Source organism: Podarcis muralis, chromosome 5 (assembly GCF_964188315.1).
Source record: "Podarcis muralis chromosome 5, rPodMur119.hap1.1, whole genome shotgun sequence".
NCBI lineage: Eukaryota > Metazoa > Chordata > Lepidosauria > Squamata > Lacertidae > Podarcis > Podarcis muralis.
The window spans coordinates 71,146,390-71,161,061 of NC_135659.1; the positions used below are offsets into that span (position 1 = coordinate 71,146,390).

The 14,672-nt window shown below is 41.8% G+C and overlaps 1 protein-coding gene across 7 annotated transcripts in view; it reads left to right on the plus strand.

Moving 5' to 3' along the window:
* Nucleotides 1-14,672, plus strand: part of RALGAPB (Ral GTPase activating protein non-catalytic subunit beta) — a 57,626-nt gene that overhangs the window by 1,739 nt on the left and 41,215 nt on the right. For all 7 annotated transcript variants that reach the window (XM_028734815.2, XM_028734812.2, XM_028734816.2 and 4 more), the window contains exons 2-4: nt 9,896-10,111; nt 11,508-11,710; nt 13,188-13,351. In XM_028734815.2, the coding sequence (XP_028590648.2) occupies nt 9,926-10,111; nt 11,508-11,710; nt 13,188-13,351 (553 nt within the window). In that variant the 5' untranslated portion in view covers nt 9,896-9,925. The remainder of the gene's footprint in view (nt 1-9,895; nt 10,112-11,507; nt 11,711-13,187; nt 13,352-14,672) is intronic.

Genomic DNA, 14,672 nt, shown 5'->3' on the forward strand with positions numbered 1-14,672 from the left:
GTATGTGGATATATATTGGTTTATGTTTTGTTTTGAAGTTATAAAAAAAAAAGTAAAAATGCAGCAATTAACCTAAGAACCTGGCAAATTATAGGCTCAGATCATATGCACATATGCCATTTTCAGTCCTCAGCAACCCAGTTGGAAAAAGTACTCAGAATAGTAACACTTCTTGAAAGACCATACATAAAATAACTTAAGATACCATAATTATTGCGGATTAGCTGAATAGCATTTCTTCCCACTCTATATCCCTTCAGTGGTCTACATGCCATTCTGAATATATGTGTGAGCTGTGCCAAAAGCAGCTTACAACAAACATTCAAAATATCAAAATACAAAGCAATGGGGTGGGGTTGTTGCTCTTGCAAAAACATGCAGTTGTGGTATTTCTGCTGTGGCAAAGCAGTGTGGTTGTACATCTATGAACAAAAAACTCCACATGAAGCAGATCAAAAATAAGTATACCAGAGAGTATGTGTCATTGTTCTTGTTATGTGAAAATGCAGAAGAGCAAAAAGGAGATCTTTGTTTGGGAGCACAATATACCATAGTAAAATTTTGTAAGAGAGAATGGGGAAGGTGTCTACCTTTATGGTGTGGTGCTGGAGGGGCATTTTTGCATACTCCCTCCCCTCCCATAACAATACAATGCACTAAGTAAGAAATCCTCTGGAGCACTATTCTTTTGTAAGCATAATGGTAGCAGACATAATGAACAAGAACAATAGAACAGTTATGCAAATATATAAGAAAAACTCAGCATTTGAGAAAAATAATGCAACATGTGGATGCATTTCTTGTATTATAAACTTAAGACCCCAGATAAGCTGGAAGCCGGGAATGCTTTTTGTCAATTATGTTTAGCGCGTAGGCTGTGCACATTTGGAGGCCAGTTATCTTGCTTTATTTATCTGCTTTTTGTAACATGTAAGGTTTACTACTGTAATGCAATTATGTGAATCTGCCTGTTAGACTATTGTGCAGAATGCCACTACTAATTTCCTGACAGGGAAGTGGGAGCATATTCAACAGATGTGGCAAATACATTGGCTTGTTGTTTGCATCTGTGTCCAGCTTAAGCTTCTGGCACTTGCCCTCTAAAGCCTTTCATTTTTTGAGACCTAAATACTTGAGAGACTCCCCCTCTTGTTTTGAACCTCCATACTGTCTGCATTCTGTAGATCCCATGCTCTTATGATCCTCTTCCCTTTGTGGGTAGACTAGAAGTAGTGTCCATACTGTAATGGCCCTAAGTATTACCCATTTCCAAGAGGTACATTGTTAATCTCATTGCCTTCTTGAAGGTGTACGAAACCATTTATCTTGGTAGGCATTCACAAAAAAAGGTTGTGTTTCTGCTCTTACTACATTTTTGTTTTTATATTATACTTATGTAAATGTTTGGGTTGTGTGAAGTCTGTTGATTACCAAGCAGACAGACTGCTTGGTAAATATGTTTAGGATTGAAGTGAGTGGCTCTGTTTGGTCTTATATATGGAGATTTAAAAGCTTAGAAATACTATCCTGGCTCCAATATAATCGGAACAATAATAAACAAATAGTAGTAGTTAAAATGTTCCTTAGGTGAGTTCTATAGGAAAGGCTTACATTCAAAGCCCAAAGGAACCAGCTCCGAAAAGAAAATACTTGGCTTGCCCTCAAGGCTCTACAAACTTTGTTTGGAAAAAGCCAGCAAATTTAATTAAATCTTTATTACTTAAAAAAAACACCACACACACACACACACAACCAAAACTATTCTGTAGGACTAGGAGAAGCTTTGGGCATGGTCAAGTAAGTTATGTATGTTGTTGCCTCCCTTCACATCAACTGTCCTGGGAACTCTCAGGTTGAAAGGAGGAATACAAATCAAATAATAACGGAGTAGCCTCTCCTACAGCTCCGTGTGCAAGATATGTCATCAATGTACTGGCCCGCTTCACCAGCTCCCTGCTCTAAAGCTCCTCCTAGAACTGGGGAGTTAAGAATTTTAGGTCTTAGTACAGGGTCTGCTGGTGTTTGGGGTTTTTAAAACTCCATCCTCTTCTTTCTTCTTTGCTATCTTTTGGGTCTCAACCGTTCTGCTTCTCAAGCTCTTTTGGCTCTCTGATCGCCCTTCAGTACATAGCGCTACTTGTCCTTGGGCCTTCTGTGAAGTTCCCCCAAAGTGTGCAATGGGGAACCTGTGGAGTGTGGACCTTCATATGTTGTTTGAATACAACTACTGCCATCCCTTAACATTGGCTGTGCTGCTGGGACTGATGGGGTTGGAGTCAAACAATATCTATAGGACCATTAGGACCATAGGTTCCCTATTCCATCCATGTTACATGTTTGAAGAGGTTGCCAAGGAAGCAAGATGACACACAATATTTCAGTACATCATTAAATTCTCCATTAGGCTATAATTACTGATGTTTGGATTTTGGATGTCAGGGAACAAACTAACAGTGGCTGTGTTTGGACGATCATACCATGGCTTAATAATGTATGCACAGACCTTTTTGCCCCTGTACTTAGCCCCATGGCTCCCATTCTTGGTGTACCACAGTGAGCCAGGAAGTGCTCAATTGATCATAGTTGCCTGTTTCATATGAAATGGGAAATGTTGCCTCGTTTGGAATGAGGTGGTATTCTAGACTAACGTCAAAATACAGTTTTAAGTTCCTGGCTTATTTGAAATCTGCTAATGACCATTTCCTATTTCAGCCAAAACAGGCAACTATGGGCAGTTACGGTAACTTAATGTGGTACAGCAAGAGTGGGTGCCATGGGGACCAAACTACAGCACACTGAGAGACTGGACTACATGCATGTGCTTGGTCACTTCTCAGCTTAGCTAATAAAGATGAATTATGTTTCTATTTCTGCCTATTTCTAAAGTTGAATTAATGTGTAGTGTACAAACTTTAAAGTGAAGAAAAATCTGTTGGCATCTAATAGATCTTGTCTGCTTGCACAAGTAGTACACCAATTGGGCATGGAGGGAAACAATTCCCTCCCTGCTTGCTGCAATGCCCCCTAAATTGGGTTTAAAGAGTCCCCCAACCCAGAACAGATTTAGGGATGTGTGGTACTGCAGGGGAGGAGTATTGATACCTGCCTGCCTCCCTATTCTGTTGGTGTTTTCTTTCTGTCAGCCAACAGTTACAGTAAAACCTGTATAATAATTAGCCTAACAGTAAGAAGGGTATAAAAATAGAATGACACCAGGGGGGAAATGCAACAGAGAAGAGATGAGCTTATATTAAAGGAGGACAAGAGGATGCTTGCTGAGAGGAGAGAATTCCATGCACCAAGGGCCAGGGGAGTGAAAGAGATGGCATCTGCACAGGAAATGGCACAAGGAAATGAAGGCTTAATAATAATATTATCATTTCATGAATGAAGGGAGAAAGGAAAAAGTAACTAAGACAGATAAGGGGTAAGAGCAGGAAAATACTTGCAAATTGAAACTTAATTGGGTCAGTAAAGGAAGACTGTGAAGAGAAGCACATGGGCTTGTGTTGCATGTTATGCTAAGCCAAATAATGGTAAAGCATAAACCTAGGGATTCCCACAGGGCAGATTCTGGCCATTTTGCTCCTCTCCAGTCATTTCGCTGCTGTGTAGTGCTGTGCTAAACCATAGTGTGGCTTATCATGTCATCTGAAGGTTAAGCTCCCTCCAGACTAACCATGAACTGTAACCAAGGTTTGTCCTATGGCTTAGCCAATTTATAATTAGCATATTTAAAGGACTACATGTTCTAATGATCTCACCCACTTATTGAGGTCCCTGGGGAGGTCCTGTTCTGTGTTCCACTATTGCGGCTGGGAAGTGCAGTTGGGAATGTGGAACAATGCCTTCTCAGTTGTAGCAACCTGGCTCTGGAACTTCCTCCTTCCCCTGTTAATTTTTCACCACTATTTTCTGTCCTTTAACATGTCCTTTAGTTGCCCCTCCTGTATTTGGTAGTTTTGATGCGGCTGACTTTTTCTGTGTCTGTTTTTGCTTCATTCTGTGCTGCTCAAAATTTTATCTTGTCTGTCTTTTCTTAATAAAGCAACATGGTTTTTGAAAATTCTGCTAACTTTGTTTTATTGTATGCTATTTTGAGGATACCTTAAACAGAAAAGCGGTTTTAAAACTTCAGTTTACACAGAGCAGAAACCAGATTGGGAAGTGTCAAAAGGGGAATTGGAGAAACAAAGCTGAGGCATTGGTTGTTGAAGTGTAGGAATGAAAGAGAGAACAGAAAAAGAATAACAGTTCTAGGGAGGAGGAGGATTCAGAAGGCTTTTTTAAGTATCAGGGGAAGTAGCATACTGTATATAAAAGCAAAGGGAACAACACCAGAAGAGAGAAAGAAATGGAGAAAAGGATGGGGAGGCAGGGACAGAACAAGAGATATACAGAAGGGGTCGGGGCGGGGTAGAGGAACACTGGATAAAGTCAAGAAGTAGTGGTGGGTTTAACTAAAGAAGTATGTTGTCAGAAGCAGAATATAGAGAATAGCAAAAGGAGGATGAAGATTCGGCAAGAATGATGGAGAATTATATCAGAGTATTGCAACCCAACGAAGAAGAGCATAGTTAAAGAGAGCACTTTTACTGATAAAAATAAGGCGAGATGAGTAATATTGCTTGGAATTAAAGCACGTGAGCAGAATGAAAGCATGAATTCATAATGAGTGGAGTTACTGAGATTTGCAGAGATGTTCAGCAGCTTTGATGTAGGAATAAAAATAAGATAAAAAGGGAGACTGCTAAAGTAGAATATCAGTTGTATGATGGAAACCAGATCAAAATAGTCTAATGTGTGACCATTCAGAACACAAAATACACAACTGCAGAATAAGGAGATTGCAAGAGAAAAGACTGATGAGTTCCCACAGATATCCAAGTGTAGAAAATGAAGTTCTCAAATGGTTCAGAAACTTTGGGACATGTCCAACACTGCAGTTCTGCTAGTGCAGTAAACTTCTGCTTGTGCAGCACAACTTTCCCCACCTCCCCAACTCTCAAATCCACTTCAGACAGCTGGAGCTCTCTCTGGAGCATATTTTTAGGATGCACAGGGGGAGGAAGAGGAAAACGTGTTGCATTAGTGCACAGTGTTGGATACACCCCTAGAGGAAAAATTAAATGCAAGAAGTTAAAGCAAACAAAATGATTTGAGAGAGGAAAATGAGCAGAATGAAGACTAACAATCAATTCATTTCTTCATATTTCAAGATCTAAGACCGGGTGATGAACCTTTTTTGGTCCAAGGGTCACATTTCCTCATTGTCACACCCTCCATTCAGGGGTGTTTAGAGCAAAGATGCCATGATCACACTGCATATCCTCTGCCTTCCTGCAGCTCAGCTGATCTGTGAAGATCAACAGAGAAGCATGGAGTATTTTATTTCCCATTGTGGTGCTCAGCTGGGCGGAGCGGTTTAAACCACTCTGCCCTGCCCAGCACTGTGATGCTACCCTCCAGCTCCCAGCCCAGTTTACCATTGGTAATGATGCTGAACAAAGCTCCTTTCCTCTAGCCACCATTGGTCTGAGCAGATTGGAGTTCTTAGGAAATGTCTGAGCACTCTATACAGTTTATGGAACACTTGGCTCAATGGTGGCTGGTGGAGTGGCATTTCATTCTGTGCCACTGGTAAACCGACTTGGGGACTAGCAGACATTAAAAACAAAAGACTAGGCAGACTATAGTCTTGTTTTGCCAACGCAAAATAAATTGGTGTATAGAAGAGTGGGTGAAAGCAAAAGAACTTGTGTGAGGAAGTGCTGAACAAGATTCAGAATGTGAGTCAATATGGATATTGAAGTTGCTAAGAATAAGAGTGGGAGTGGAGAAGAATGAGGCAACTGTAGACTCAAGGATCACAGTAGCTGGCTTCAAAGAGAGAAGGTGATGACAGGCTTAGCTCTCCTGTCTACAGCTGACTCCTCTCATCTGAGAAATGCATATGAAAACCAAAATAAGTGGTTGCAAGTAGGACAGCAAGTACAAAGCAGAAGAAACTTTTTTTTTAACAACCCCCCCCCCCCGTAAATGTCTTAATTTCCTCCCCCACCCTGGACCAAATGAATATTCTTGCTCTAAGTCTACTCCTGCTCCTTAGTGATCCGCTGGAGGTGGGACTGCTCTCTCCTTGTCAGAAGGCGGCATTTTATACTTCATTATCCTGAACTAGTTGGAATGTCTACCATCCTAATGTACAGTCCTTCTGACAGAGAAGTGGCAAGCATGTGACCGTTTCCTATTCTTCCACACAGGAAATTTCTGGCTGTAAGCCATTTTCTTGTCCAGGAAATAAAAGTTGATTCCTTAGGAAGTGTGTGGGAGTGGAGGATATCCTTCTGAATGTATCAGCTTTGTTCTGAGTACAGTACTTTCTCTGTTTGTGACAAAGGTGAAAGAATATATTTGTGGGAGGAGGTTATACTGCTAAAGGGTTTTAGTTCCCCCCACCCCTTTGGATAAATGTTATTTATATACATCTCCCAATTTTATGGCAGTCCTGTTTGAAAGGCCACTTTCTGCCAACTCTTTCCTTTTGCTGCTGAGTGGAAGATAGACATCTATTCAAGAGAAGAAGAAAATCTATTTTACTACTGCAGATTTTTCTTTTAGACTTGTAGGGGAAGTAGTACCTCTGATACGTTTCCTTCTCTAATATACATGGCCAAGCATAGTGAGCAGGCTTAGATACACTTGGGATTAGGGGCTGGCGCTTCCAGATCGGAAGATGCAAGTTCCAAGGATTCCTGAGTTCTGCCCCTTCCATTTTTAGAAGTTAACCAGTTTTATGTCAACATAGTGACTGGCACTGAAGGGACACAGCTTATTAGTAGTTTTTGAGACAGGCTTTCTTAATGTAGCATGTGTACACGCTACTCAACTACCAGAATCACAGAGGTATCCTTTTGTGTAAGCACGTGAAACACAAGATGACTAGTTGAGCTGTTTGTGAAGTTCCAGGTATATAACTTACTGTAATACACTTGGCCACTGTGCTACATTTTCCATGGATGTGATGCATCATTCATGAGGTTCTGCTGATCATTGCATAGACCATGTCTAGCATAGTGTAGGCCAGGGGTCATCAAACTTTTTAAACAGAGGGCCAGTTCACTGTCCCTCAGACACTGTTGAGGGCCGGACTATAGTCTGGAAAAAAATGAACAAATTCCTATGCACACTGTACATATTTTATTTGTAGTGCACAAAAAAGGAAAAACAATACAATATTTAAAAGGAAGAATGATTTTAATCAACATAAACTTATAAAAATTTAAAAATAATTTAATTTTTTTAAATTTTGACTGCGTCAGACCAACACGGCTACCTACTTGAATCATAAACTTGTAAGTATTTCAACAGGAAGTATTGGTCTGTTTTTGGCTAATGAGATGGTCGATATCCGGTTCCATATTTGTCACTGCTAGTCGTAGCAAGTGATGCAAGTGTTCATCAGTTAGTCTGGATCTGGTTGGAGATTTCAGATGTTTCATTTGGGGAAAAGTCTGTTCACAGACATAGGTGCTGCCAAAGATGGTTGCAATTTTGAGTGCATGGTTCCTGAGATTAAGAAATGTCTCAGAGGGGAGAGATGCATCAAAATTAGTGAGGCTGCTTGATTTGATTACGTCTGATTGGGGGTTGCGGGGAATAAATGCGGAGGGCAAAAACCACAGACCTTGAGCTCCTGGGAGAAAAAATGTGGGATGGAAATTCAGTAACTGCTCAGTCCTGCTTGGGGGGGGCGGGATTCGGATGAACCCATACCCAATTTTTTTTTCAAAGCCTGCCTCCGTCTGGGCTCCTCTTAGATGGCAGGCAGAAGTTTACTCGTGAGCAACCTGATGCCGAGAGGGGATTCCTCGCAAGCAAGCGCACCTTGGATCACAGCCCAGCCCCCGAGCACTTTTCCCAGGACAAAAACTCGCTAGGATGATGGTGGCCATCTTTTTCCTTGGACATAATCCCCAGTGGCCCCAAGGGGGGCTTCCTCATGAGCCCCAAAGCCCTGCGTTCCTTGCAAGCGACCTTCTTCCCCCTCCGTGCATAGCTCACCATCAGTGTGGAGGCCACCGCAGGCACAGGAGACAGAGGGCGAGCCTGCCCAGAGGAGGCGGCGGCTAGAGCCACTGAGCTGGACTGCAAGGACAACAGCGGCCGGGGCTGGATCGGGTGGCATGCCACAGCGGAGAGGGTGATGGAGCTCAGGGCACAAGCAAGCAGCATGGTGGCTGGGATCGAGGGAGGCGGATATACTTGGGGAGAGACAGGCCAAAAGGCAAGGCCAGGAGGGGGAAATTCTGACCCGCCTCGGTCCTTCCCGCCTGCTCTGCTTAAAGGCACAATGGTTCAAGCTCTCCAAAGCACGTTAAGTCTCCTCAACAGCTTCGTGGCGGGTTCTGCAATGGCCGGGCGGGCCGGATTTAGGACCCTGGCGGGCCGTAGTTTGAGGACCCTGGTGTAGGCCATACTACATATGCATTATAGCTTTTATATGCAGCACTCTATTAGAAACAATGTGCCTTTATTCCAGCATTGTCTGTATACAGCATATTCACTGCCATATCATCCCATTTTAATAGCTTTCCTGAACTATTAACTAGTGTTTCTTCTAAGGCTTAAAGCCAAAACAAAGCAGCTCTTTATTTATTTATGGCATTTATATACCACACCTCATAAATATTCCAGGGTGGTTTACAATACACTTCTATATCTACATTATACTAAAATTTCTATTTCATTTTCCCAGTCCAATAGAGATGGCTTAAAGGGGCTAACGGTATACAGCAAACCACATCAAAAGCGAAAATAACCACAACCCCTCTCAACTGAAATACTCAAATAACATATGTAGACTGAAAACAGCACATAAGAGCCTTCATTCATGTATCAATATGGCAGCAACTGCATCTTCCCATATAGTCTCTCTGAAGTTACTTCACTGTGGGCAACTAAACTGGGTGCACCTTCTAGCCTTTGAGAAGGGTTTACTTGCATAGGCCTTTGTGGCTAGAAGGCAGAAACCCAGGGCAGCAGCAAGGGGGAGAAGAACCAAGGTAAATGTAGCAGGTCATGTGCAACTGCCTCCCCAAGTGCAAAACTGACTTAACATACAGAATGAAGTCTATCTCCTAACCCTAGCCTGCTCCTTAGCATGCACTTATTTCGTGTGGGGTGCTTGGAGTTGCCTCCGTGGGATACATGGTGCACTGCTGTCTCTTTGAGGTTCAACTTCCTCCTTTTTCTGTGCTCCCTCTTCTGAATATTTTTCAGTAATGTGAAGCTAAAATGTGTGATGAGACCCAATCACCATGGCAAGCTTGTGGAAGTGCATGGCTTTCTGCACGGAAGAGGTTTCAAGCAGCTTCTGTGTATTAGTCAGTTCATGAGAGGTGGCTCTTTGTTGGTCTGAGCAATAGTTGAGAAAGAAGTGCCAGTATACTCTGACACTACAATAATATTATTGCACTCCAGTGTTGTCACTTGCATGAACTGTTTCCAGTTCCAGTTGGCCATATTAGGAACCAAAGTTGCAATCTGGATAAAAATGGAAAGTGACTATTAAAAGCACATCCTTAAGTGTCAGAGAGGCTTGCTGGTTCTGCTTTCCAGCTAAAGCAAACTGAATAATAAACCATGGTGAGCGGAAGAGTTATGTCAGCTGATAAAAGTTCAAGGGGTGGCAAAATAACAGCAACTTCTGTACTGCAGGATACGCATCTGCACAAGAAAAACTATACGTTTCATTGGGCTAAGGGTTGCACTTCTTAGTGCCAAGTGTTTGCAATATGCATGGCTATGTTTTGTGAAAACAGTGTCCTTTGTAAGCAAAGTAATATCAATTAAAATTAATTTTAAGTCTGTTTTCTCCTTTCCCCCATTCCAGGTACAGTCTACTCTGCAGTATAGAGGCATTATGTACTCAGAGTGGAGGTCCCTACATCTTGTACTTCAAAATGATAAGGGTCACACCAGTGTACTTCACAGCTATCCTGACAATGTGGGGAGAGAAGTGGCAAATGCTGTTGTGCGTCCCCTTGGCCAAGTCTTAAATGCTCCATCGGCAGCTGGCAGTGAGAGTTTACTGAAGACAGACAAAGAAGTGAGTAGTTCCCCAGTTGAAGTACATATAGTCTCATCATTACAGGCATTTAAGAGGGTTATAAAGACCCATTTGTTTAGAACAACCTTCTCATTTACAGTTTCTATGATGTTCTGGTTTGATTCGGTGCTGAAATAATTTTAAAGCTTTTTTCTTTCTTTTGTAAGACTGTGTGTTGCTTATATGGCTGTGTTTGTTGGTATTTTATTGTTAATTGCACTGCTCTTTTATAGTAGGCATGTGGAACCTGTGTCTTTCCAGAGGTTGCTAGACTACTTTTGTATCCCTGGCCGTTGGCCATACTGGCTGGTACTGAAGGGAGTCCAACACCATCTGAAGGACCACAGGTTTGCAAGCTGTGCTGCATGGCAGTAATTTAGTTAGATGTAAAGGTAAAGGTACCCCTGCCCGTACGGGCCAGTCTTGTCAGATTCTAGAGTTGTGCGCTCATCTCACTCTAGAGGCCGGGAGCCGGCGCCGTCCGAAGACACTTCCAGGTCACGTGGCCAGCGTGACATCGCTGCTCTGGCGAGCCTGCACCAGCGCAGCACATGGAACGTCGTTTACCTTCCCGCTATAAAGCGGTACCTATTTATCTACTTGCACTTTAAGGGTGCTTTCGAACTGCTAGGTGGGCAGGAGCTGGGACCGAAAGACGGGAGCTCACCCCGCCACGGGGATTCGAACCGCCGACCATGCAATCGGCAAGCCCTAGGCGCTGAGGTTTTACCCACAGTGCCACCCGAGTCCCCCAGTTAGATGTAGTGCTCATTATATTTGATATGTTGGAATTCGTCCTGTGAGTGTTTAACCATAAAAAGCGACATAAAAGTATATCTGAAAAGTAGATTGGCTCAGCAACCCTGTGTACAAGCACCTTATCTCTCGCACAACACAAGTGTGATCTTGGCATGAGCGACCTGGCTTGAATGTCAAGCTAACTTAACTTAAGGAAGTTAATGGAATCTACCTGATATTGGGTGATTCTCCCAGCAGACTCCCATCTCATGTTATTTGGGAGAGTTCTACCTTCTTGAGAGGCTCTTTGAGGTCTTCAAGTGTATGTGGGGTGAGAGGGTACAGGAAACTTCCATTTAGGCTACAATCCTGTACCCACTTAACTTCAGCTGAGTGGGATTTACTCTGTGGGTAGACATGTTTAAGATCCAAAGTCAGGTGGATCTTAGAATCCAGGCCTACATGCTATGGTATTTCCGGATTTAAAATAATACAGTTGTTAGAGGATGAATTTTCTGTTATCTCTTACTGTGTATTCTTTGTATATCTCGTGTTAACAGTGCTATGCTGTGGTGCCAGTTTTCATTTGGAAGAGTCTACCAAATGGGGAAACGTTAAAAAATATGGTCATGTAACTTTCCACTTCTTCTTCTCTTAGGTAAAATGGACCATGGAGGTAGTTTGTTACGGACTGACCCTCCCTTTAGACGGTGATACTGTAAAGCACTGTGTTGATGTGTATACAGACTGGATAATGGCTCTGGTCTTTCCTAAGGACTCAATTCCTCTACCTGTTATTAAAGAACCAAACCTTTATATTCAGAGCATTCTCAAACATCTACAAAATCTATTTGTACCAAGGTGAGAACAGTGGAGAGTGAATTAGTTCATGTAGGCAACATGATTACAAGCCAAGTGTAATAGTAACCAGCAGACATTTATTTAGAAGTGTAGTTAAAAGAATTGTTGTTGTATTAACATGGAGGGTAAAAGAGCCCCATAATCTACTGTTTTGGAGGTTGGATTTTAACACTTGTGTATTTAAGAAAGCATATGTCCATAATTTGCAGCTGCAAAAAAAGAGGGGGGGAAGGATTTGAGAGGGTGCATGCTCTCTCTGGTGAAGATGTCAAAACTGGAATAAAAAGTTCATTCTGAAATTATCCAAATTTTATATGCGCATATCTCTGTTGCTGGATTTTTTGCTAATTGAAGTTGAAGCTTATTTGTCTTTCCTTTTTGTTAACATTTAAATTTGCTGAGCAACAAAAAAGCAAAATGTATGTCTACTGCAGCAGGAATCCACAAACAGAGAAAAGAAAGCTGTCTGAGAATGTAAAATATTTATTCTAAAAATCTATACCCTACATATTTTGAAGTACAGTATTGGGAACAGTCCCTGAAAAATAGTTTATCAACAACAATATTTTGTTACTGTCAAATATAATGGTCATGTACATTAATTTGGGTACACTGTAAGGATGGAGGGAAGTGGGTTTTTATAGCCTTTCTCTTTTAAGTATGTGGATTAATCTCTGTCCTGAGCATTAGGCAATTTGAATACCATTGTCATGTGAACAGTATGAATGCACAGATGTACTTGTGGTATGCAGAAGCACAGACCCTGCATTTTCCGTGTCTTCTGTACAGACTGCATGGCAGTTGGAATATCTAGGGCTGCCTAGTGGCTTGAACAAGAAGCAGAACAAGAATCTGTTTGCCATTCAGTTTTCCCTGTAGGGAAGGAGTGAATGTCAGGGCAATCCATTGCCTCTTGTCTCCAGTGAAGTCTGGTGGCCACTGGCCACCAAAGAGCAAACAAGCTGCAGGCAGCTTTCATATTGGCATGCAAACATCACAATTCATTTACTTAGATTTTGCTGCCCTTTGGGCTCCACTTCATCTGATGCAATTTACTATATTTGCAATAAGGCTATCTCAACTCAAGCCTGAACAAGCCTAATCCAAACCAACACTCGTGTATTCTGGCCCACAGGAGTTCAGTAGCTCCTGCCTGTCCTGGGCAGTGAAAACAGGAGATTTAGTGTTCTCCTGTTAGGCCCACTATGTGAGATTGGTAGTTTGTGTTCAGCCTGGTGGATTACAAACTATCCTGGTCTATTGTGAATTCAGATGTTTTGCAAATCTTTTGAAGATGAGTGGCTTTTCTAAGATTCCGTGAAGATAGTTTAGCTCCAGCTTCATTTAAAAACAATTCTTTTTAGAGGTGCAAAACATCTGTTGTAAGAATGCCTCCAATCTCTTGTCTAATTTATTTTTGGCGGGGGGAAAGTACTCTGTTTATGCAGGCGTAAGTGATGTCTTTCTTCTTCTACAGGCAGGATCAGGGTACCAGTCAGATTAAACTATGTCTGCAAGTTTTGAAAGCTGTCCAGAAATTGGCTCGTGAGTCAAGCACTATGTCTAGAGAAACATGGGAGGTTTTATTATTGTTTCTACTACAAATTAATGATATTCTGCTGGCAGCTCCAACAGTGCAAGGTTTGGGTCTTTACCTTTTCCCCATAACTGTTTATAGTGTGTGGCTTCGGCCCGAGTGTGACAATTTAAGAGCCTTATCTTTTTTTCTTTCCTACCATTCAAAATTTAGAGGGACTATTGTCATGAAATGAATGGTGTTGAAATAATTATTGTCCAATTCTGATTCTGTTTAATTTCTTAATTTGGAATTGCTACAGGAATTGAATGATACTTCCATTTCTATCCCCATTTGAAGCAGATGCCACTTTTACTGACATGTTGTTGCTAAGGCCCTTTTACTACCTCTCGTTTATTCATTCAGAGATGCTCTAGGGCTAGGCAGTGATTTCTAGGCTTCAACACTGTCATGGGGAGTGGAGCCGCCCTCTGGCAAGCAGCCATCTTTTCTTGTAATGGTGAAGCTGAAGTAGCAGGCAGAGCTTGTGCCATCAGCTGTGCAGTGCTCTTCCCCAACTCCAAAAATGGGAGGAAAGATGAAGGTTGTTTGCTAGCTTCATGGTCAAGGCACCTGGAGAACCTTGACCATTCAGAGTCTAACGAGCAAAAAATCCCTCTTTCTGCTAAGTTGAATGTAGCCTAAAAGCTACTCAAGATGCCTTCAAACAGTGCACAGACCTGGCATACTGCCTTTCTGCATGCTTTCCCATGAGAAAAGGCAGAAAGGGCTTGCTGGGAGAGAAGGGGCACAGGGCTTGACAGGCAGGAGGCTGGTGGCTGCAACTTCTGTCTTGTCCAGCAAGACCCCTACCACTGAGAAGCTGAGAAACTGCCCTGGCTGTGGATGCATCCACTTGTTACTGTTTTCAAATAAGTTTGCAATCTTTAGGCATAAATTAAGGTTGCCATATTTCATACCAGTGCTGCATTGTTTTGGAATTCATGTGTAAATTAAGATAGGATATCCCCCCCCCCACATCCATTCCCATATTTCATCTGGTTAGATTGTTCTTTCTTGTCTCCCAATTCTTAAATTTGAAATTCTTACATTTTTAAGTGCATGAACATTCTAGAGTGTTCTTGATGTTCTCTATGATAGATCTTTAGCTGGGTTAACTTTTGCCATCTAATAATACATGAATTACTTATTTTAGATTAATATTTAAAAATAGGAATAGGTTTTGAGGTAATTATTCTTTTTAATCACGGAAATTCTACAAACCCAAGATAATTTTAACTTTACTTTTCCATTCAAATAATTTCACGCTTTGCACATCAGCTCAGCTTATTTTGATAAGATCCCCAATATCCGATTGCTGTTTTTCTCCAAGGAATATTTGGAAATTTCTTCTTCAGTGATGATAAAAAGAAACCCCAGAGGTAT